Source organism: Trematomus bernacchii, unplaced genomic scaffold, assembly GCF_902827165.1.
Source record: "Trematomus bernacchii unplaced genomic scaffold, fTreBer1.1, whole genome shotgun sequence".
Lineage (NCBI taxonomy): Eukaryota > Metazoa > Chordata > Actinopteri > Perciformes > Nototheniidae > Trematomus > Trematomus bernacchii.
Genome location: NW_022987582.1, coordinates 2,477,898 through 2,501,858, shown reverse-complemented (window position 1 = coordinate 2,501,858; position 23,961 = coordinate 2,477,898). Strand labels below are relative to the sequence as shown.

At 40.9% G+C, this 23,961-nt stretch overlaps 2 protein-coding genes across 2 annotated transcripts; one reads left to right on the top strand and one right to left on the bottom strand.

The window, feature by feature from the left end:
• Nucleotides 1-298: 298 nt before the first annotated feature.
• On the bottom strand, nt 299-5,639 carry LOC117480277 (transmembrane protein 244-like). Its single transcript, XM_034127550.1, has 6 exons — nt 5,470-5,639; nt 5,060-5,145; nt 4,471-4,544; nt 4,266-4,391; nt 4,125-4,169; nt 299-565 (listed from the first exon to the last, which is right to left on the bottom strand). Exons 1-6 carry the CDS (start codon nt 5,602-5,604, stop codon nt 471-473), a joined length of 561 nt encoding a protein of 186 aa, XP_033983441.1. The 5' UTR covers nt 5,605-5,639; the 3' UTR covers nt 299-470.
• Nucleotides 5,640-7,247: 1,608 nt separating this feature from the next.
• On the top strand, nt 7,248-20,345 carry l3mbtl1b (L3MBTL histone methyl-lysine binding protein 1b). The gene is given in 23 exon segments (XM_034127546.1): nt 7,248-7,291; nt 8,258-8,392; nt 8,737-8,932; nt 9,045-9,258; nt 9,345-9,474; nt 9,692-9,743; nt 10,003-10,097; nt 10,219-10,323; nt 10,400-10,535; nt 11,108-11,199; nt 11,285-11,436; nt 11,761-11,864; nt 12,151-12,236; nt 12,342-12,452; nt 12,954-13,068; nt 13,225-13,324; nt 14,809-15,003; nt 15,426-15,527; nt 15,615-15,679; nt 15,783-15,853; nt 15,855-15,956; nt 16,677-16,739; nt 20,036-20,345. Coding segments are annotated over 22 exon segments (2,526 nt in total). The 5' UTR covers nt 7,248-7,291; nt 8,258-8,281; the 3' UTR covers nt 20,165-20,345.
• The last annotated feature ends 3,616 nt before the right edge of the window (nt 20,346-23,961 follow it).

The window sequence follows — 23,961 nt, the reverse complement described above, 5'->3', positions numbered from 1 at the left end:
GGTTTCTATTTCACAATTTCTAGCTACCTTAGTTTGTATGGAGATTAAAGAAAAAACACTCTGCAGCAGGTTTATTTCTTTAACATGTATATCTTTTAAAATATGCAACAAACATGTAGTGCAACTTTCCTGCACTTAAATTCACAGCTTACAAAAGTACTGAAAATACTGAACAGGGTGCCTTAAAATCCTGCAAAGTAACAGAGGGATTGTGCAAGCAAAATACATAGAAACATCTTGTTGTGGCATTTACATAAAAACAATAGGATGCCATTCTGTTGGCAACAAAGTGGACCCAGCTCTGTCCTTAAGCGTGATGGTGAGGAAGTCATGTCTTTTCATAGTAACAAAAAACAAAAGCCGCGCACGATGGAGAATCTCATCGTGGTCTCCATGATGAGATGTCTGGTTTGATTATTCCACCTCACTTCACAAGACTGTTTATGAAAAAGTTCATAGCTTTCTGTCTGTCAGTACATGCTGAAGGAGGCGTAGCTCTGGTCACTTTTGCAGGTGAAGTAAGCTATCAGCTGACCGTTGCAGATCATCAGAAACAAGCCGCTTCCTGTAGGACAACAAGAAGCACAGAGCATCAGAAATAATTGAGCTAATAAGGTAATAGGGCCAGTGTGTACAACTTGCACACAACTTCATGGCTTGACCATTGCATAAGCACTGCTAATGCCCATGACATTTTAAGATCAATTGAGATTGTGTATCAGGCATCCATGTCTGATCACATTCCTTTTGTAATGTCACTAGATTGTGATAGTCTCCCTGAGATGTCTCAGGAGGTTAAAAATGCCTGTAACACTAAAGTGGATTGGTCCAAGCTCACAAATGAGGATAGGCTATTGTACTATGGGAGAACTGATGTCCTATTGTGTGATGTATATCTACCCAAAGTAGCAACTTTGTGTGTTGATGTGGGTTGTAATGAAAGCTCTCACCGTGAAGACCTCTGTAACATGTATGATTGTATTGTGGGAGCTGTGTGTGAGGCCAGTAGACCGTGCTATACCTACTCTGGGAAGAGACACAACGTCAAGCCAGGGTGGAATAAACATGTGGCTGATCAACATGTTGAAGCTAAGAATGCTTTTGGGGCCTGGGTCCGGGCAGGTAGGCCCAGAGAGGGGCCTGTCCTGGATCTCAAAAAGCTTACAAATGCTAGATATAAATATGCAGTTCGTTATGTCAACAAACATCCACAAACATTGAGAGCGGATTCTATGGCTGAAAAGCTCCTTCATAATGATGTTACTGGCTTCTGGAAGGAGGTGAGAGCTCTGAACAGTACGTTGTTACCATGTACATGTACTGTACTGATAACATATATATTCAGATATTGTTCAATGAAAGACAAGGGAATCATTATTTACGGGGTTCATTTAAATTCACTAATGTTAGGGTGCGCACAACAAAGAGAAGTTTTTGTGTTTCTGTTTGTGGGGTGAAGATCTGGAACAATTTGAGTGAAGAGCTAAAGGGATGTCCAAACAAAACTATTCAAAAAGAGGTATAAAGACACAATTCTCACAAGGTACAGGGATGAAACTGCTAAACCATAACTGTTTGTATTTTGTTTATGAATTTGTGTTTGTATGAATTTGTGTATGTATGTATATATATATATATATATATATATATAGATATATAGAGACCATTGTCCTAACTTGCCTGTATATATTATATGAATGATTATATAAATTATTCAAGATTATAAGTATATGTTTATATTGTATGTTAACATATATTAAGATGTAAAAAAATAAAAATAAAAATAAAAATAAAAAAGGGAGAAGGGGTCGGATTAAATAAGTGTAAACTTCTTCCGACCCCTTTTCGGACGTGTAATTAGCTAAAGCTTTGTTGTTTATTGTTTATTGATATCAGACAATGATACTGCAGATTATTCAATTATTATTTAAATGTTTCGTTTTGTTATTGCATTCATTTGTATAGTACTGTATCATGTCTGTATCACCTTTTGTTTCATTTGTATTTTCTTTGGTTTTACACGCTCGAAAAAAAAAAATAAACTAAACTAAACTAAACTAAACTAAACATAGCTGAGTTGTGGAGGCAAGTCAACATTACTCTACTATACTTAATTGTGTTAAAAGTGACCCCTACAAGGTTGGTAATGTTGTGAAAAGTGACACAGTGGGAATCACAGCTAATGAGGTTTATCGAGCAATTGCACAGCTAGCTGATAACAAAGCAAGCGGCTCTGACCGAATCACTGCAGAGCACCTTAAACTGGCAAGCCCGAAGGTTGCAGTTCTTCTTGCCATTTGTTTTACCGGCCTCATGACTCATGGTATGTTGCCGGACTCCATGTTGACTGTTACTTTGGTGCCTGTCATTAAGGACAAAGCGGGCAAGGTAGGGGGCTTGGATAATTATAGACCAATTGCTCTAGCCAGTGTGTTATCCAAAGTCCTGGAAATAATTTTGTTCGATAGATTATGTTCTTATTTATGTACCTCAGATAACCAGTTTGGCTTCAAGGCTAAGCATGGTACTGAGCTATGCATCTATGCTTTGAAGGAAATGGTAGAAACATATCGAAGACAGAATTCCACTGTTCTGATTTTTTGCTTTTGACCGAGTTAACCATCATAAACTGTTTTTAAAATTGAAACAAAGGGGTGTGCCCAACAGTATAATTAGGATCCTGGCTTATTGATATGCCAACCAGAGCATGCGGATAAAATGGGGAACTGCAGTCTCTGCGCCATTTGGTGTTGGTAATGGAGTACGCCAGGGGGGGCTCCTCTCACCATGCCTTTTTAATATCTATATGAATGATCTATCAGATGATTTAAGTGGCTGTAAAACAGGATGTGTGATTGGTCATGTGATTGTAAACCATCTTATGTATGTCGATGATTTGGCTATTGTTTCTCCTAGCAGTGCTGGATTTCAAAAGTTGCTAAATATATGTTCTGATCATGGTGTCAAATTTGATGTTAAATACAATGCTAAGAAGAGCGCTGTAATGATCTGCAGAGCAAAAGGGGATAAGAACCTTGGTTTTCCAATATTCTATCTGTCAGGACAGGTGCTGTCTGTTTGCTGTAAAACTAAGTATCTGGGACACATCATTACAGATGAAATGGCTGATGATGATGATGACATGTATAGACAGCGGCGTGTCTTATATACACAAGCTAACATGTTGGCTAGAAAATTATCTTGGTGTTCAGATAAGGTTAAGGTAAACCTCTTTAGAGCTTATTGTACTCCTCTTTATACTGCCCCCTTGTGGGTCAAGTTTAAGAAGGCGAGCCTCCAGAAGCTCCAGGTTGCTTATAATGATTGTTTGCGTATACTGCTTAGAAAACCAAGGTGGTGCAGTGCAAGTGACATTTTTTGTAATGCACGAGTCAACACGTTTCATGCTCTCTTGAGAAATCTGATGTACAAATTCATCTGTCGATTGAATGTTTCTCATAACTCTGTCATTATGCTGCTTTCAAATCTGTGTCTCAGTGCTGTACGGTACCAGTCACCTCTTTGGAAACATTGGTATAACTGCCTTTTTAAAATGTATATTTGAATGCTGTATGTCTTTTTAAAAAAATGGACCAAGAGTCTCTTTAAATAAAGCTGATGAAGATGATGTACTATTAAAGGGGATATACTGTATTAGCAGAAATTGAATACTATCTTCATAAGTTTTCAGGCTTAGAATGGGCAAAATAAATGTGTCTCTAGAAAGGTCTTTTAGCATTTTTAAGTTACATGAAGGCCACTGTAGTTCTCTGACACACTTATTGTTATGGTAAGGTCTGCCTCAGTGTGAGTAAACAGTCCTGAAAGATACCATGCTCTTTACAAAGGGTTGGCACTTGGTGGCAAGTTACTGCATGCTTATAATAAGGGTGTCGTATTGTCATACTGATATTCTGTACAAACTGTGAAGTCCACTGAGACAAATGTAACATTTGTGATATTGGGCTATATAAATAAACATTGATTGATTGATTGATTATAATAAGAGGGGTGAGCAGAGGGGTCAGATCTTTTCATTAGTTAACTACAACGCTAGATGCCTACAAATACTATACACTGTCCCTTTTAAATGCAAAAACTAACAGATAAGAGGCACATTTTACCTAGAGCCAGCCACCACTGCCACACCGTTGGAAACTCCAACATCACTGCAACATGGAAACAAAACATGCGGTTTAATAACACATTTTTTTTGTTATATGTGTGTGTACCTAGGTAGATGTGTTTGTTACATTGCCACTCACCTAGGCTGGTGATAATAACATGCAGAAGTGTGACTGTGAGGGCATAGTCCCATACCCGCCTCTTCACCACTGCAGCAAACAAAAGGCCGCTGCAAAAGTAAGTGAGCTCCAGTGATAGGAGGTTTACTGAAAAATACCAAACCAGGAAGAATACATGAAGTTAAAAAAGTTATTGCAAATAGTTGATCATATTGGCTGCACTCACCCAAGTATTTGGAGTTGGATTCAGCGGGTTCGGTCTTAAAGTCAAATGGAATCAATCCGTCAAAATTATCCAACCTACATGAAAAGAGAGAAATATGCAATAAGAAGGGAAAGTACTGTAAGGAATTACAGGAAAGTTTGTTAATCGTCTGTAAAATGTGAACACATCTCAGCTCTTATGTTGTCTACCTTGCAACAGGTAGGGTGTCTCCAGATAAACACTATGGTGCAGATAAAGTAACAGAATCACCTCTCTGGAGTCACTAGAGCAAAGGTGGATCTACGGCAAGATAAGCTGCAATGGGGCCCTTGTCAAGAAAATATATCTGGCCCTGTACCCCCTGCTGTCTGTGGTATATGTATGCATCCCATAACCTCCAAATACAAACTGCGATCTACACAGGGCATCATATTTCACCTACAGAACAAGACATACTGCCTGCCCTGGTTTTCATTTTCAAAAACACTATTTCATTTACATGCAGAGAGAACATTAAACAAAAGAAGAACGTTCTTGAAGTATTTACAGTATGATAATGATGCTTTCAAAGGGTGGTGTGCCTGCGCGCATGCGTGTGACAGATCCTCACCTGAAGGCACCGAAGCACACACTCCCAATCATGTAAAAAAGAGAGTAAAATATGACCAGACATAGCAGGAGATTGAAGAACACGGTCTGTGGGAATGAAACAGAATATATCACAATTCTCCATCTAATTTGTGTAATAGATATCAACACATGAGTTTTCAACACTAACCCAGAGCTATGCAGTCCTACAGTGTAGGCTATCTGCAGTAGGAGGCAGACAGCGACTTTATCTGCAAAACCTGACTTTACAGTTATGCTTACAATCCTTATAACGAAAACAAATAGGCATCGGACATAACCGTACTTGTCACGTCCTCTTTATTTTCTACAGGACATTATTTAGCTTGTATTCAGTCGAACCCGACTGTTAACAGAGAAATGTTACACATGACACATTCACTGTCCTCTTACCTTGGACTCGACCGCTTTGCTTTTGAATGCCATTTCATGGTTTTTACGTGATGTAATATTACAAAATAATCCAGGCTGCAGCAGCACGATATACAACCTCGTTAATCCCCTTGAAAAATTGACTTCTTCTGCCATCTAGCGATGAACACAGGACACAAAATGCAGCGCCGCCGCTTCTACAACCGAGCATTGAACTAATTTCACCTCATATCTGGGCGGCCTTTGTTGACAGAAATAAAGACTTTTCTCTCCATATAACTATAACTTGTTTGCTAACAAGGGTAAGCATGGTCTCGCAAACTATGACGATTTTGTGTGTAGACGGAGTGTATTTCATAAAAATTATGGCTAAATCGGCCCATAAAATCTGTATCTTTATTACACACCGGAGAAACCATAACCGCCCTATGTGGGAGGGATTGAATACTGCAGGAGATGATATGGTTCAACATTACCATCACCGACCCAAAAAATACTTTTAATTCATCCTAAAAACCACAGGAAGGAATACACGCCCATAGTAATCCTACTATTTAATTAAATGGTTGGACTGCCACAAAAAAATCCCAAAACTATCATCCAGTAGCCTACTAATGCAAATTGTAGGTGATCACACAGTCCGATACACTGGCTTTGTCGATATTACATTCCGGACAAATGTAACCCTGCAGTAGTCATTTGGCATAACACACGGGTTTTATTATGCTAAACTCAGTGTGTGTTTTTATCCTTCCGACTTCTTTCAACGTTACTGCAGAAGACAGCTCTCATACGCACCAGCCGACATAACTGTGGATATGTTTTAAGAGCCAAACTAGTGCAACGTCTTGTGTAGTAACGTTTTTTTAGGTCGTTTTTAGGTTAGAAAATGTCACTTCGGTTGATTTGACCGGCCTGAGTGTTTAATCCTACAGTTAGCAGCGCCGTATTTAAACTGATTATCGCCTGTGCTCGGACTACATCTACACAAATCAGCTGTTTTACGGTAGGGTTTACTGTAACACCAGTTAACGACAGGGGAACCGCTCCTCATCGGTTATGGAACACACTGCGGTCCCCGCGCTCACTGATACACTGTCGTACTTCTTTAGGGAATTACTTCTTTGGCAGTTGTGAGCAAAACGGGGATATAAGCTTCAGTCCATCGGTAGAAATCGTTATATCGGAACTGAACAGAGTTGTTGGGCGTGTTATAAGTGTAAACAGGCCTAGTATTGACCAGCGATAGTAAACTGAACTTTTCCGAGACCCAAAGTTGTCAGGCAGCGCATCTTGCACGCATGCGCATCCTTCTATCCAGCAGCTCTAAATAAGAGTTAAAACAGAAACGAGGTGAGTTCCACATTTTAAACAATACTGCCTTTAATACTAATTTATTGTTATTAGCATTGGCACACTTTGGAAAAAGCGGCATTCGTCTTGCTTATTAGTTTACGTTATTTCCACTCTGATTTAAAACGGCGAGAATAAATCGGTTTTTTTCAAGTTTCTATTGAAGAAATTAATCAAGCAACAATGTTGAAGCTCGTAACACTAGCGTGATGTTATTGTGCGTGTGTGTGATATTGTGCGAAATATTGGTGTTTTGCATTATGCGTTTTCCTATTGTTATTAACCGGGAAACTTATTTATTACAGATTGTCCTTAGCTGGCAGCATCCAGTCACAATGCTAGGGCTAGCTGTCTAGCAAACCTCAGTTCAGTTGAACGGAGTGCAGCTAGCTGACTGTTAGCTTCATGTCAGCGCTAGCTAGCAACCTGGGCTGACATTCCGTGACAAGGGGAAAGTGAAGAAAATAACTCGAGTGACGGAAAACACAAAGTCAGGAAATTACACCGCAAGCATTTGCTTTTGTTCGACGTGTAGCAGCTTTGCATGATTTGTTTAAATGGGTAACTTGAGTAATTTACATAGTTTAAACGTGTTGGTGGCCTCTTCCTATGCTCCGCCATTTTGTATAAGACGAATGCTAATCATGGGCGCTCCTACAGACACTTTATTAATGGCTAGAATAAAACTGAGGTATCAAGTGGAAAGTCAAACTTAACCAAGATACATTAGCTCGGGCTGTTGTTTACTTTTCACATGCTTATGACCCTACATGCAAACAGAAAATATCTCCTTAATTCAGTATTGTACATGCGTCAACAGTAAAACGTTATTTCGTAATATTAGTCGGATTAAAACGCTCTTAAGTTTGGCCAGTCAGTGCAGGAAACAGTGTTTTCTTTGAAAATGATAAACAAGTGACCCTCTCAGTTGTTAATAACCAGGCAAACAGCCGGTTTTAGGAGATACTGTTAAAACGAGGAAAAGATTAACTTATGTGATTAACTTCAAGTTAAGACATCTTTCCTCCTGTTTGTCAATAGTCCCGAGGACGGTTCACTATAATGGGGCCGTTTGTGCAAGCATTTCCCTCTTAGTTGACCAGCAAAACAATATTATTATTGACTGTTTGTGTCAAATCGAAGTGCATGGTGTCCTGCAAGCCAGCACACAGTCGCCATCTAGCTGTGATGTTGGGTAATGTTTGGTAATGCTGTTTACAAGTCCATGTACAAACTGCATTCGTAGTTTGGAGCACTTTGTAGGTAAAACCAACCGGGGGGCTGATCCCCGTGATGATCACACACATTCAGCAAAATAGACGGAAAAGAATGGCATAATTTAAGTCATAGTTTTAGACTGAACCTTTCTATTCATCCTCTGTCACATTTTGAACATCTTAGTGTTTTAGCATCAGTTGAGAGTATATTTAATGTGACTGTTATTATGTTTTTGCAGGTTGGTGATATCAGAGGAGTGGGAATGACCGACACCCCACCCAGTGATGGCCCCTCCCAGGGAGCTGAGTTTGATATGATGGGTGCCCTGGACTGGAAGGATGGTATTGCAACGCTGCCAGGAAGTGACATCAGGGTACGAGAGAGATTTATGATCCTGTCCAGGATAATGTGTTTAATGTTTGTGCTTTTAGTGTCTGATCAGACACAGATTTGTAAGAGCAGAGTTCTGTGTTATAGCTAAGGTGGGCCACCTTGCTTGAAATGAAAACCATCTCTGTTTACTCTCTAAAAAAACAATAATGAAAGAAAACATTAACCTTGATAACTGCTATATTACACAGGGCATGTTATATATTTTAGGAGTGTGACTCATATTTTGGCTGTCCTCTAGTAACTTGATTCATAAAGAGACAAGATCATTTAGGAGTGACCTATCTGTGATGAGCATACCTGTTACACCTTACTTGTGTCTTTCAGTTCCGCATGACAGAGTTTGGGACTCTTGAGATTGTCACAGACCTGGAGGTCAAAGGTCAGAAGCCAGAGCCTAACCGCAAGGCCTTGGACCCAGCACAGTCTCACACGCCCACTCCTCCACCGGAGGGCCAATCACAGACTGGCACAGCTGCAGCTAAAGCCAATCAGAGTCAGCCAGGATCGTCTCAAAGTAAAGGTATGATAGCACATGTTTAACCACTAAAAGTATGTTTTAGTAAAGATGTGCAGTTTTTTCTTTAAATGCTGGACCTGTCAGCTTTAGCCCTTCTTTGTGCTTTGTCTTCTAGCCCCCGGTCCTGTGCTTCTGTCTCTAGAGGAAGGCCCCACTATGGAGGGCCCCAGTGTGGAGGTTGGTCCCAGTGTGGAGGTTGGCCCTAACGCAGACACGGGCCCAAACGGGGAGCTGTCAAGGTGCCGGGCCTGTGGTGGCCGTGTTCCCCGGGACGCCCTTCTTCAGGGCAAATTCTGTAGCTCTATTTGTGCCCAGCCCTCCAGCGGCAGGTAAAATCCCACACCTGATGTCATTTCATGTTTTTTGTTATCTTTCAGATTTGTCTTAACACCAGCCACATGTTTGGTTTCTACAGATCGTCTCCAGCAGAAGCAAGGGAGAGTCAAGCAGTTGAGGGTGAGAGGCTGGGTAAACGTGTGCGCAAAAAGAGGAAAATCTATATGGATTCTGGTGATGAAGAGGAAGACAACCAAGAAGAACCAGAGGTAAGGAGCATATGTTTAGCGTTTTTGTATTGTTTTTTAATCAGTGTTGCTAACCTTAGAGCTACAAGCCCCTCAAGTGTTCAGTGTTTTGCTGTAACCACTGAGGTCGTGCAATTTTAATAATTTATCTCTTCAACTTTAACTTGAGAAAACACTGAAGATGGGTGAGAAAATTGTGGACAGTTATGATTTTTGACATTTTCTTACATTTTTGCAGGAAAAGGCCAAGACGACCAAGGGAAGAAGAGGTGCCAAAATTGCTAAACTGGGTATATACAGCTCAAGATAACATTTCATGTCTTTCCTTTATTTTTACAAGTCCTAAAGATGCTGTAAATCTGTAAGTGTGACGCAAGGAGGGTATATAGATGGCAGTTAGTATTTATTTAGTATTAGTTAGGTTCTATCAATATTATGGGCATGTTTTCACATGACTCTAAATATGTGTATGTTTCTCATGATTGTGATTGAGGTTCTCATGCACAGTCTACTGTACATAAAACTTCAGTGTTTTTGCCCCACCGTCAGTGACTGCCCCAGCCAATAAGAAGCGGGCATGGAGCTGGCCGGCTTACTTGGAAGAGGAGAGAGCCATCGCTGCTCCTGTTAAACTATTCAAAGAGGTATTTTCGCCCATAAACACTGGCCAATTTTTATATACTTTTACAAACCAGATGGTTTTGTTTATTTTGTCCATGACAAGCCAAATCATGACTGATCTGTGATTGAACATTTGTCTTGCAGCACCAGACGTTTCCTCAGAGCAGGAACAGTTTTAAGGTGGGGATGAAGCTGGAGGGGCTGGACCCGTCCCACCCCTCTCTGTTCTGTGTACTATCTGTTGCAGAGGTACGTGTGCTAATAGAACACATCTATCTTTATCCCTGTTTATAATAAATAATCTGACAGTCCATTTGCCTTTCAGATCCAAGGCTACAGAGTAAGGCTCCACTTTGATGGTTACCCAGAATGCTACGACTTCTGGGCCAATGCTGACTCGTGGGATATGAAACCAGCTGGCTGGTGTGAGAAGAATGGGCATAAGTTATTGTTGCCGAAAGGTATTCACAAACACACACAGACCGACACATCTATCCATGATTTTATAACAGTGTTTATTTAGTCTAAGGAAACCAAAAATGTTCCTTCCCAGATGTTGTCAATCATTTATTGTGATTATATCAACATGCAGTACTGTTGACCAAAAAAGTCACAGCAAAAATAAAACATTTACCAAAATCTCTTTTAAATAAGACGAACAATGTAAGCCTTTTTGTTTCCTGTGTTGCAGCAGCCAAATCAGGATTTTAACAAGAAGCACACAATGATTAATGAGTTTTGGTGACAACATCAGGGCTTGAGTGAAAGACATGGGGTGGTATTTTGAGTAGTTTGAAACGCTCAATAACAATTCAACACTTTTACTGAATGGGCTTTATTTGACAGAGATAATACTAAAATGCCCAGATTGTAAGTCAATTTAGCCTTAATTAAAGAAACAACAGGCTGAAGTTAACTTAATATGATAAACTGTCAAGGAATTTTACACAGGACAAAGATTAGATAAAAAAATTGCTGAGAAAAATGTACAGTATTTTACAAACAACATAACTGAGTGATATTCGTCCTGTAGGTTGTAAGGACGGAGACTTTAATTGGAGCATGTATGTGAAGAACTGCAGGGGTCAGCTGGCCCCAAAACACCTTTTCAAAAGCCTCAACACAGTGAGTTAAAAGCACTATAAATCCTAAAGTCATCAAATGTTTCTTAAAATCAGGTTTTATAAGAGTGCTTTATTTTTTATTTCAGTCTGTGACTCCATCTGGATTCAGAGCAGGGATGAAGCTGGAGGCGATCGACAGGAAGAACCCCTCGTTGATCTGTGTAGCAACCATTGCTGCTGTTGTGGACAACCGACTGCTCATTCATTTTGATAACTGGGACGACACATATGATTATTGGTAAGAGCCTGGTTTAAGACTGGAGGAATGGCTATCATCCAGGGGTATCCCCCAGTCCATTTGCAGGACTGCTGTATATTTCAATTCAAGTGAAATCTACTGTAGTTTATTGTCTGTACGAGCATAGTGCCTGGGTTTTTAAGGTGTGGAAAAGTGTTAAAATATAGGAAATTAAGTCTTGACAAGTTTAAATTGGACAAAAGGTCCTGGAAAGTTGTGCAAACATTAACATCTACAAAGTTTTACAGCTAGAACACATTTAGAAAAGTCTAACATTGGGCCTTTACTGTGTTCCTGGTTACCTAGTGGTTGTTTTTTGTGAAGGTGTGACGCTAGCAGTCCATATATCCATCCTGTGGGTTACTGTGAAGAGGCTGAGCTAACTCTGACTACCCCAGCTGGTAAGACACAGACCAAGACACACGTGGGTCAGTATAAATTCCTTTAATATACTATAGGGAATGCAGAATCTAACACTGTCAGTAATAAATACTAATACCAATTTTATATTATGCTGAAATGATTGTTTGCATGTAAAATCAATGCTTGTCAAATATTGTTGCTACTGTTTGAAATAACAAGTAGAAATAATGTAAATGTATTGAAGCTAATAATAATTAAGTCAGTTCCTGTGGATGTCTAGATTGTTGTTTTTGATTCAAAGGTCAAAGGTCACAAGTCAGACTCTAATGCCTTTTAACTCTCTCACTGCAGAATATAAGCAACCTAAAGGTTTCTCATGGGAGAAATACCTGGAAGAGACGGGCACACAGGCTGCTCCTGCTCGGGCTTTCAAACCGGTACAGTTCTCACACGCAAATATATGAATACACACAAATAATCATAATATGGACGATAGTGGTCTTAATATGGTCATGTGATTGTGGTTCTGCTTGTGTTTGCAGCGACCTCCACATGGCTTCCAGATTGGGATGAAAGTGGAAGCTGTGGATAGGAGGAACCCCATGCTCATCCGTGTTACTACCGTAGTGGACACAGAGGACCACCGACTAAAGGTACAAACTTTCCACTCAGCGACATCATTTTAAGATGAAACAGAAGCAAAATAAATCCGTCAAGAATGTTGTCTTGAACTTATAGTAAATAAAACATCATACTAGAAGACGGCATAAACGTCTGCCAAGTCTTGCGACATTGAACCACAGAAAGTAAAACAGACCTTGACATTCCAGGAGATAGCACAAAGACACAGTTGTTTCACAATAAATCCCTTTTGTTTTTCAAACCCAGTCTAGTGTTGTGGATTTAAGTAACAAGAACAGGAATTAAATATTGCCGTAGATCAAATGCCATTTATCTATTTAGCCCAGGTCCAATGTCCAACAGGAATTTAGATGAAAAGCCAATGATAAGTTTTTAAATGGTAGTCAAAAAGTGTTTGAGTTAAGTAAAATAAATAAATAAAAAGTAATACAAAATAAAAAACATGTATAACTTGTTAAGGATGTGTTTCAACTTCTGTGTAATTTTGCTTAATGCACTGTCCTCTCATCTAGATTCATTTTGATGGCTGGAGTTCAGAGTATGACTATTGGGTGGAGACGGACTGCCCTGATCTGCACCCTGTAGGATGGTGCCAGAAAACAGGACACCCACTGCAATACCCGAATGGTGAGACTCCCTCACTCGCTCACTCACTCACTCACTCACAGTTTTCCTCTGCCTTCATTTAATATCTGTATGAAGTCTTTAAGGAAAATGGTCTTCCTTCAGTTCTTTGCATAGATTTATGAACATCCCCCGTGTCTGTTTGTGTATATATTTCAGGCTCCACTGAGTTGGTGACCGCCCCGGGACAAGGATGTCCTACCCCAGGATGCAACGGGGTTGGCCACATTAGAGGACCTCGCTATGGGACACACTACACGTTAGTAGCACATACTCTGTATTGTGATTTATTTTATTTAGTTGCTGTTGTCTTTGTTTCTCATTGTTTTCAATCTTCATGTCCTATGGCACATATGAAAAAAATGTCAGATCACTTTATTATATTCTTCTTTATCCCTTTCAGTTTATTTGCACCTACCCTTTGTTGTAATGTCCTTTTATCCTACCTTTTATATATGCTTTGCAAAGTGCTATTTTTTCATTTACGATGTATTCATCTTATTATTATAATCACTGTTGCTCAAGCAGCACATTAATAGTTACGATTAGTTGTTATCAATGTAAGGAGACTGTGTATGTCATGTGTGGATGAGGAAAAGGAAAGTCTCATATTTCAGATATAATGTATACTTGTGTGGGCTGCCTTTAGTTTAAATGTGTTGCTTGTTTGTGTGCGTGTGGGAGTTTTGAGTCTTTAAAGTGATATCGAGTTACTTTTTTTTTCAGCCTATCTGAGGCTAACAGTTTAATTGCAGAGCCAGAAAAGAGTGGGGGTTGTTTTGGACCTGGTTATAGTTTGTGTCAGAGTTCCCGTTAGAATATTTTTTTGCCGGTCAACATGTCCGTTAAAGTTGAAATCTTCCGGACAAAATTAGATAAGTGCCGGTTAAAGGTCTTCTTTGTTATTTATTGAGCTTTAAAACAAATTGATATGATTCGACATTAAACAAACTAATTATAGTAGATTAACTACATTATTCAAAAGTGTACAGTAATTTACAAAAACGCGGGAATAATAAACGGAGCGCTCTCTCCTTCTCCTGACAGCCCGTCAGTATCATGCAGCTCGCGGATCCAGTAATGAGTGACCCGACAGTAAAACTAAACATATCTATAACTAGTTTAGGTAGTTTGAGAGGTAATTAAAATAGCTACGTGTGATTTTCTAACCTGAAGTGTGTTTTGCTCTGCTCGCCGCTGCAGGGGATCATGCAGAGCTGCGTGTCGACTCGTCAGCAGCAGCCGATCTCTCTCTCCTGTCAGATTAGACTTTACTCGCATTTATGTCCATATCGATCAGATCTAGCTAGTTCTAGCTAATGATATGACTACCTGCTTGTTAAAAGACACCTAAACAATAAGCGTCGCTATGCAACCGGATGAGGCCACAAAGTATAGCGCAGCATTATGCATTTGTTTACATGCCCACCGGAACCCCGAGGCATTACCAACAGATCAACGCACAATCAACCCATACAGGACATCTCTTTCTCCACATTAAGTGTTAGACATTAGAATTGACAATTTTTGTCTGTCACATACTCTTTTGTCTGTCACATACTATTCTTGTCTGTCACATAAGTGGCGCAACTGATGCGGTATTGCGCTAAGGGAAAATTATTTTGACCGGACATTTTGACCGGAGAGATTTAGATTTGCCGGACTTCAGCATATTTTACCGGTCATTGTCCGGTAATTACCGGCTAACGGGAACTCTGGTTTGTGTGTCTCTTGTGTGTGCAGTGAGGTGAGCTGTCCCTACTCGGATGTTAATCTGAACAAAGAGGGCCTGCTGCCAGATCGCCTCAGCGGAGAACGACCCGTCGCCCTCAGTGGACCTCACCCACGTGGGCGACGTCCGGACTTTCCCACAAACACTACGACGCAGAGCTCCACAACGTCAGAACAGCCCGAGGGAGCTGAAGACCCCCAGAACAGGTTAGCGGCTGTCACTCTAAAAACACAGCATGTACATAAAAGGGACCGATAACCCCCAAGGAAAAAAGAAAATAGTTCCTAGATTAAACTGCTCACAAAAACGGATGGAGATTATGGATCATAGAGAGTTAACCGGTCATGTTATCTGTAAAGAGACGTTTTTAAAATATATTTTATTTGCTGCTTTGAGCACCACAAGCCGAGTGCCATCTAGCTCTGTTTATTTGATTAAGGCAGGCACCTCTACTTTTAAAAACAAATTACCAGGACTGATAAATAGCCCTCCAGGGAGGAGCATAAATATGTTTTTTAGATTAACTGTTCCTTTTTTCAAAAACACTCCCAAGATAACTTCTTTTAGCGTTTCAAATGCAACTCTATCCAGTGGTCTGTATCTGACATCGGGTTATCTGTGTTGCTAGGAAACCGGTGACAGTGGAAGCTGAGCGTTTGGGACGCACCGCTCAGCCGGAGCCAGCAGGTGGCGCCAGCGAGCCGAGCCACAATGGAACCAGGCCCAAACGGTACCCTCACATCCAGCTCTACTGCTGTAGTGTAATGTCAAAGATGTTCTCCTGTGTCAGAGAGTGACAGTTTTGATGTCTTTTCAGAACTGCTCCCGTTCCCAAATACTTGAAAATGCACTACGTTAAAGAGGAGATCGGCCACGGCAAAGGTGCGTGTGAATGCGAAAATGAAACGTGATAAATCATGTAAATCAGCACCTCACTCCCACTGACTGCTGCCCTTCCTCCCTCCCCCCCCCTCTCTCTCCGCAGCCTCTCCAGATGCCATCTCTCTCCAGCAGGCCCTCCACGAGTCAGTGTTCTCCCCCGGCCTCTCCGCCTCCCCCCCCTCACCGGGTGGCTCTCTGCTGGGACAAACACTGCCAGCTGCTGCCTGAGGTCCTCGGGCTGACTGCCAAGCGAGTAGCCACTTGGAGCGCTGAGGAGGTCGGACATGCTTACACACTCGCACTGCGCCAACACATGAGAAGCAGACATGCTCCTCATTCACTCCCCTACATGAAGGCAGCTAGTTGTTCAGAGAAGCTGTGCATGAATATTCAAACAGAGCCTTTCTGATTCCGAGATGGTGCTCGCTTTCCACCTGTCGGTTCCATAAAGGCATACAAGCCTCTCTGATTTGTAGCAGGGCTGCTCCCAGTAGTTTGAAGCTTGGAAGCTGAATTCATTTTTATTTTATTTTTTTATTATTCATTGTGTTCTGACATTCAGAGCCAGTATCTCTGCACAGTTGCACATTAAAAAGACACACAAAATGACACAATTATTTGTAATATAATGTTTGTAGGATTAAATTCCAGCTGATGGTGCGTAGGATTGTTTCAGACTCATGTGATACAAACATTTCCATTAACTAACTCACCGCAAGAAAAATAAAACGGTTTGCTGACCTGCTTGCCCCCAAAAACAAGGATACAAAATACATTTACACTTACAATACAACACAATAATAATCTGTATTTTCATAAAATATGACGAAAGACATTCTCAGCTTCGTTCGAACCCATGAACAAAGGCTTTGAATGTTATGAAATAAATCATAAAAAAATTATATTTGCTACATTTCTAGGTTAAGATTTAAAAATGGTTTGTGTTTGACAGCATTTCTGGAGCGCTTTGCTGAAAGTTATTTCCTTTTTTCATCAGGTCGCCACATTTGTCAAAGGTTTACCAGGATGTAAAGAACATGCTGCTATATTTAAAACAGAGGTAAGCACTTCAGATTTAACTGATTACATTATTTCATTATCAATAAAGAGTATTTTTCTATTCTTATTGTTACTTTTTTTAAATTAAAAAGCCCTACATGTCCTTAAATTGTTAAGTGCTCTTTTGGATTGTTGCTATAGTTTCCAGCTTTTAGTTGAGTAGCTGGATGCTAAAACTTCAAACCCAGACACACAGGTGGCAGCAATAAGCTCTTAATGAATTCAATGTTTATCCGTGGCGCCACCTGTGTGTATCCCCATGTCTGACATAAAGCAGATGGAAAAAGGGTCTGACATTTTTACACCATATTGAATCACATTTTTTCATACCAGTCAGTGTGCAAAGTTGCCTTGTTAGTCTGTTTGCCTTGCAGCTCTTCGTAATTGTATAACGTTCTCTCCACCTTCATTACATTTGCTTAATAACAGGGTGCGTACGGGTGCTGGAAATCCTTGAAAATGCTTGAAATTGTACGAGGTGTTTTCAAGGTTTGAAAAGTGCTTGAATTTTGGGAATGGTGCTTGAATTTGGGATAAAGTGCTTGAAATTGTAAATGCTTTACTTCGCTTTTTAGATTAAAAGAAAATAAAGAAGTCGGAGCGCGCTTAATTGCTTCGCTTTTACATAAAACAGCTCCGCTCCGGCCTTCCCGCGCAATGCGCGTGACCGGCAAGTGTTTTTGTTACGTGTGTGACCTGGGCATTCTGATGAGAGTGATCGATGACAGTATGCCAGGAGGTTGCCGTTTCAACGAGCGTTGGCTAGCAGAAGACAAATACAAGACATGGCTAAGACGAGGGTCAAGCGAAGCCCAAGAGTAGCCTCCTGCAAAGTGTGCAACAATAACGATGCGAGAGTCTGCGCTGACGAGCCACACACCACACGAAAGGTACGCCAGAGTAGAGCATTTTAGATTAGGCTATCGTTGCATGTAAAATACATGACACTTTTCTCTGTGTGCGGCAAAACAAGCTCGCCAAAATGGCTTCACTAGTCTGGCAGTATTTTAAGTGTCCGAAAGTGACAATAAAATAGCGGTATGCAACGTGTGTGTGAAGCAGAAATCCTGCAGCTCCACCCGCTGTGACGGACCGGTGAGCGAAGCAGAACACACATTAAGAGTTAGACCTAACACACTTAGCTATTTTATCTACCTCTGGAACAAGCTGATTCCGGCGATCGGCCCCAAAATTGGCGATCGGAGCATCCCTAATAATTGTATATGATATGTTTTATAATGATTGATCATTAAAGTGTTCTCAAAGCTGGTAAAGTTGCAGCTAGTTTGAATGACTTTGTATACTACAGAGTAGCTTGTGAATTTACTCCAGGTGGAACTAAAGTCTGATTTAACACTTGATTATATTTCACATCATTCATCCACATCTGTAAAGTAACTAAAGGTATTCAATACATGTAGTGGAGTAAAAGTAAACCATTTACCTCTGACTTGTGTTTACTGCCAACCTAAAAGTACCTCAAAAATAGTAATCAATAATGTATTGAAAAGTTATTTGGCTGATTGTTTTATATTGGCTCAGCCAGGTTATATGGGATGCCCAGTCTACGTACAGATGGGTCTCATTTTGAAATATTAAACTTAGTTTTCTTTTCTAAAAATGTAAATTGTTCATCCTCATGTAGAATGCTATTGTGAAACACACATTTAGTTGTTTATAGCATAAAGAACATCAGATTTAATGTGAGGTAGGGAAATAATCATTGGAGTATAAGTATGTGTATATAAATATGTAATTTACAACAGCTGTAAGATGCTTGAAAAGCTTGAAAATGCACCTTGAAAATGCTTGAAAAGTGCTTGAATTTGACTTTGGAAAAGGTGTAAGAACCCTGTAATAAGTCATCCCTGAATCTTCAACTCATGTCTTCTGATTGTAATGCTACCCAAAACTTTGTTAGTCAAACTGTATGCAATCCTTTATTCTCAGAATGAATTGACTTAAAGGTCCCATGTCATGGCCATTTCTACTGATCATAATTCCATTGTTGAGGTCTACTAGAATAGATTTATATTGTGCAATTTTCCAAACTCACATTGGTTTCTCATACAGCATCTCTGTATAGCATGTGTATTCACTCTCTGTCCTAAACGGCTTGTTGGAGCTCCTGCCCCCCCCCTCCCTGTGAGCCCAGTGTGCTCTGATTGGTCAGCTCGCCCACTCTGTTCTGATGAGTCTACCACCGTTACAGCGGAACATCAGTGATTATGTGTTACAATGGCGTTAGCAACCAGAAAATGACACCAGTAATGATAAACAGATGAGAATGCTGCATGGGGTCTGGGTGCCGTGTTGGCGGGACGTTGCGAGGCTCGCTGCTGGAGCGGACAGTGTGAGCTGGGTTACTGGTGTGGTTTCCTGGTTGCTGCGTGGGCTCGGCGAAACCCAGCCCGAAACCAGCCAGAGCACACACACACACCCTTGCCGCGTCCCGCCGTCTCAGGCTGAGAAATCCCCGGAGCTGCAGCTGAGAAAAGATAGTGTGTGTGTAACGGCTCCGCGGACGTAACGTAACGGCTCCGCGGACGTAACGTAACGGCTCCGCGGACGTAACGTAACGGCTGCGCGTATTGGTCCATTTGGACCAATGGGTCCATTTGAGTCGTCGTTGCGTCACTTAGTACCAGGAAGAAAACGAGAAATCTCCAACGAGGCGTTCTGGGGCAGCATAGACAGGTCTTATCTGTGTTAGAGTTTTACTCGCTACAGGGTGTACTTTGAGGGTTTGTGACTTTGCAGACCGTTTACATGCAGAAAAACCTTCATAACACACAAGGGGACGGGTAATAACTGTAAAAGCATGACATGGGACCTTTAATATCACATTCATTGATCATTCAGTCCCTTATGGTGACTTGTAGAGTTTGAGTTGTATACTGATGTTCATTAAAGCCCAATAAGTTATTCCCAGAGCATTTATTACTAAGAAAATTCATTAAAGTCGATGCGTTTTCATGTGATGATAAAGTCATAACAAAATCAAAACATGGTTGTCGAGTTTTGTTAATTGCAAAGATTTTGCTTAGGATGTAACTTCTCTTTTTGACAGTTAGAGACTAGCTTGTGAATAAATGAGCCAGATATTGATCTCAGGGGTCGGAAGAGACCATAAACAGAGTTGAATATAGCACATTCACCAGGTGGCGAGAAACACTAATAATGACTGTGTTCTTGTGACTTGTTTTTAATGATGGTTAATATTTACTAAACGAGTCTGGTTACTCTGTAAAAACTCAGTAATACGGAGCAACATTTTTCTTTCCCTTTCCTTCTTAGCAAATAGATGGCGAGTCCTTCCTGCTGCTCACCCAGGCGGACATCGTCAAGATTCTGTCCATCAAGTTAGGGCCCGCCCTCAAGATCTACAACTCCATCCTCATGTTGAAGAACGCAGATGAAGAGTAGAAACTCCAGAGACTGAAGAGGAGTCGCTCCCTCCTTTCATCGACACTCGGCTATGAAGACTTTTGATCAAATCAGCTTCAACAGCTTTTGTCTGTGGAGCTCTGCGACAGAGCGGAGCAGCATCACCAGAGACAGAAGCGGAGGCCATCATCTCAGAAAAACGTCCACCCCCCCCCCCCCCCCCCCCTCTCTCCATGATGGACAGTGCTGATCAACCTGAGGGAGAGGTCACTTCGATACTTTAAGTTTTCTTGATCTCTATTGTGTTTGTTTACTGAATCATTTAAAAAAGAACTACAGGCACCTTCAAAGCTTCTTAACATTGTACAGTTTATGTTCATTGGATTTAGTGTTGCGTTAATGAACTGTGATGGTGCTCGGGCTAAGAGCAGATGGAACAAGAGCATTTGTGCTTTGTTGCATTTTTACTTAGCAACAGACATTTTTTTTTTTTTAAAGGTGCAAAATACAATCGTGGAGGGCAAGAGGTTTTTAAAATGTGAAACCCAGTGGAGCAGAAGCACTATGTAGTTCAGCTGTTCTCCTCTAGATGGAGAGCGTGGGCAGCTCCACGGGCCCGCAGGCGAGACGCTTTGATTAGATTGGAGCTGAAGCTTGGATTGAAAGGGGGATGGTAAAGACTTTGTGTGTGTGTGCAGATGTGAGAGTGTTTGAGAAATAAGGGTGTAATTTCCCCGTGTTATGTTCTGGTCAGAGGATTGTTGTGTGGCAGGCATGGTGAAGGGCTAAATGTTCGATCAAGAAACCTTGCCGTCGTTTAAAGTTGAACGAGACAGCTTTATCTCTGTCTCCTTTGTTTGTTAATGGGAACGGCACATGAAAATGAATGTTTAAAAAACAGCTTTTCTGTTGTTTTGTTTATATTATCTTGTTTATTTTCATTCACATTGTAAATAGTATACAGCTACAAATGGACTGTCCTCGCTCCCTAACAGAGTTTACTCCTGCTTGGTTATGCAAAGGCTTGACATCTGTCCACGAGGAGAGGACGTTGTGACAGTGAAAACATACGAGCCTCAATTCATACAAAGATTTTGAGAAAAAAAGAAACAAAAGAAACATTGTCAGTGTCTTTGTGAATCAGCGTGTACTTCGGCGAGTTGGAATGTGTACATCAGCAACTGTTTATATGCAAACGGCTTTTATTTATGTATTCTAATTTAAAGGGTAATGGTACGCTGTTTTTGGCTCCGAGGTAAGCTATGGCTCTTTGACGGAAAGTGTGTGAATGGGTGAAAATAAATGAGATGCACACTGTCTGCTGTCCTCATTCAACCTCTCTCACCTTACCACACACATCCTCATAAACCCGTCTTTATCTGCACATTTTAATTATTTACAGAAGGGGAAAACACATTGGCTTAAGTACTTAATGCATTTTTGAGGTAACGTACAGTAGTGTGACAAAACAAACATTACTTAAGGTCTATCTACTAACTTCTGTTCCTGTTTTTTGAGAGCTCAGTAGCTGTTGAACTTTAAGTGATGGCACGTTTAGGAAATCTGTGGCAGGGGCTCAACTTACTCTTCAATTTAATATTTCATCCACAACCAGTCGTTCCCAACCTTTCTGGTTCAGGCATCCTTTCAAAGAAACAGTGTCTCTCTCTAAACCTCTCAGGTGGTTTCATTTACATAATTGTTTAAAGAAGAAAAATTACTTGAGGCCTTGCGTTTTTATTCTTTCTTATTACATTAATCATCCCACGATGATGATGTACTGTATGACCCTTAAGACGCAGCTTGAGCCTGGAGTTGATAAAAACAACCACTAACTCCATTAACTGGAAAAGTTAAATGCTCCTTACTCATTACTAACCATCTATGTAATGAGTCCCTGGGCATGTACTGTTTTGTGTTCACATAAATAGCTTCAAGTGTGTTGGCCCACGGTTTCTGTGAAATGACAGTAAGTTGGCCTTTTGTGAGACCGAATGTTGCCATATGGCCTCAAAGTGGAAACTGTCTGGTTGTGTTTTGCTCACACATGACCCACATGCGCATCGGGCAAAACACATCACAGCTCACCCTCAAACCACCGTGCTGTGTGTTGCCTACACCTGACCCTTCAGCAAGCCTAAACCCCCCCCCTCCCCCCAAATGCTAGCCGGGGGCTCAGCTGTGTGCTGGCTGACATGACACCTGTTGACATTGCTGAAAACTGTGGCCCAGATACATTTAGCTAGGATGTGGTAAACTAATTCTGCAATACATTTCACAATTTAACACTGGTTTCGCATTGCACCCCTAAAAAGCATTGCCGGAGTCCGTTTAAAGTGGACCTATCATGCAAAATGCACTTTTGTACGTCTTTTATACATAAATATGTGTCCCCGGTGTTCCAGGGAACTCACCAAGTGTCAGAAAATACAACCCTCTCTCTTTTCCTCCGTACCCAAACATGACGCTCGTGCCTCGCCCCCCTCCTTTGCAGGGCGGCGTGGTCAGCTGCAGCGCATTTGCCACAGAATCAGCCCTTGCAAAAACAGGGCTGGAGGAGAGCAAATAGAGCGAAATGAGGCATGGCTAAAATGCATGATCTGTTAGGTATTTTGAAAAAAAAACTTCACAGACATGTTTTATATAGGTATGGCCCTAGGGTGACCAGGTGCCAGAAAGCCACAAGTGGGACAGAGAGTATGTTTGTGTGGGACATGTCAATGTAATGTTGACGCATGAACTGTCAACGGGGGGGGGGTTGGGTACACTGTGGACCTCTGTCGCCTGTCAGCGCAACTTACATAATGCCGTTTAAAACATATAATAATGGGCGGTGCCGGCGGTCAGCGAACCGAGCCGGCCTTTCTCCGCAGAAAAGCGTTTTGGCCAATCAAAATGAAATATGCGGGACATCGTCTCAATTTGCGTGACGCACCAAAAGTCGTGAAAATGCTGTGCAGTCCCGCGCAAAGCGGGACATCTGGTCACCCTACCTATAATATATTATTCAAATATAGCATGATAGGTCCACTTTAAAGTAAAAAGTTCACAATTTTTCACCAAACACAAGTCCACCTTTTGTTTAGTGGTGGTGACGTGAGTTATGCGATTCTTACAATGGCCTTTCATTTTTTTAAATTACTAAAGTGGTGTATATTGGGTTATGTCCTTTAAAAACTGTTATTTCAAGATAAACCAACATCTTTTGATTGTGTTTGAAATGCCACAGTTTATTTAGTTTTACAAGGTTTTTGTTTTAAATCTTCACTCTTCACTTTTGTACAGTTTGGCATATCTGACGATCAATATTTAACCCCGGCTGATATCATTAGAAATGTTTTGGGAAACACAAGCGGCGCACACTGTTTGCATATCTGGGAAGTGAGATCCAAAAGCAAAGCCGCCAATCAAGCTAATGGCCAAAGGCGCCACAAAAGAGAATTAAAGGGAAAGCTTCAAGATTGTAACTTTTAAGAAAAAAAAAAAGAATGAGAGCAGAGTCAAAGATATTTATTTGTATGTCAAAACTTTACGACTACATTGGCCACAATGCACGACAACCACCAACAGGTCAGTCAGACATGTGGGTGTGTTAAGCTAGTAGCGGCTAATGTAGCCTCAAAGATAGAAGGAGAGTTGTTAAGAGATCCGGTTAGCTCTCCTCTTTCTAAGTTTGTTTCATTTTTAAACTTGTAATCTTTCGCCCGAATCGATGATGCCTTACTGTAAGTGACATCACGAGGCAATTTCCAGAACATTTGCTGCCTGCAGCTACACAGCCACAAAAGGTATTTTACGACCTTTTTTCCCAGGCAGCAGTGAATCAATTTGATTTG

Excerpts from the sequence above, each read along its gene's own strand:
- LOC117480277 (XM_034127550.1), bottom strand. The coding sequence starts at position 5,604 with ATGGCAGAAGAAGTCAATTTTTCAAGGGGATTAACGAGGTTGTATATC. Across the intron at positions 4,545-5,059 it reads GTGTGCTTCGGTGCCTTCAG|GTTGGATAATTTTGACGGAT; the intron begins GTGAGGATCTGT and ends CTTTTCATGTAG. Across the intron at positions 4,170-4,265 it reads TGTTATTATCACCAGCCTAG|TGATGTTGGAGTTTCCAACG; the intron begins GTGAGTGGCAAT and ends TCCATGTTGCAG.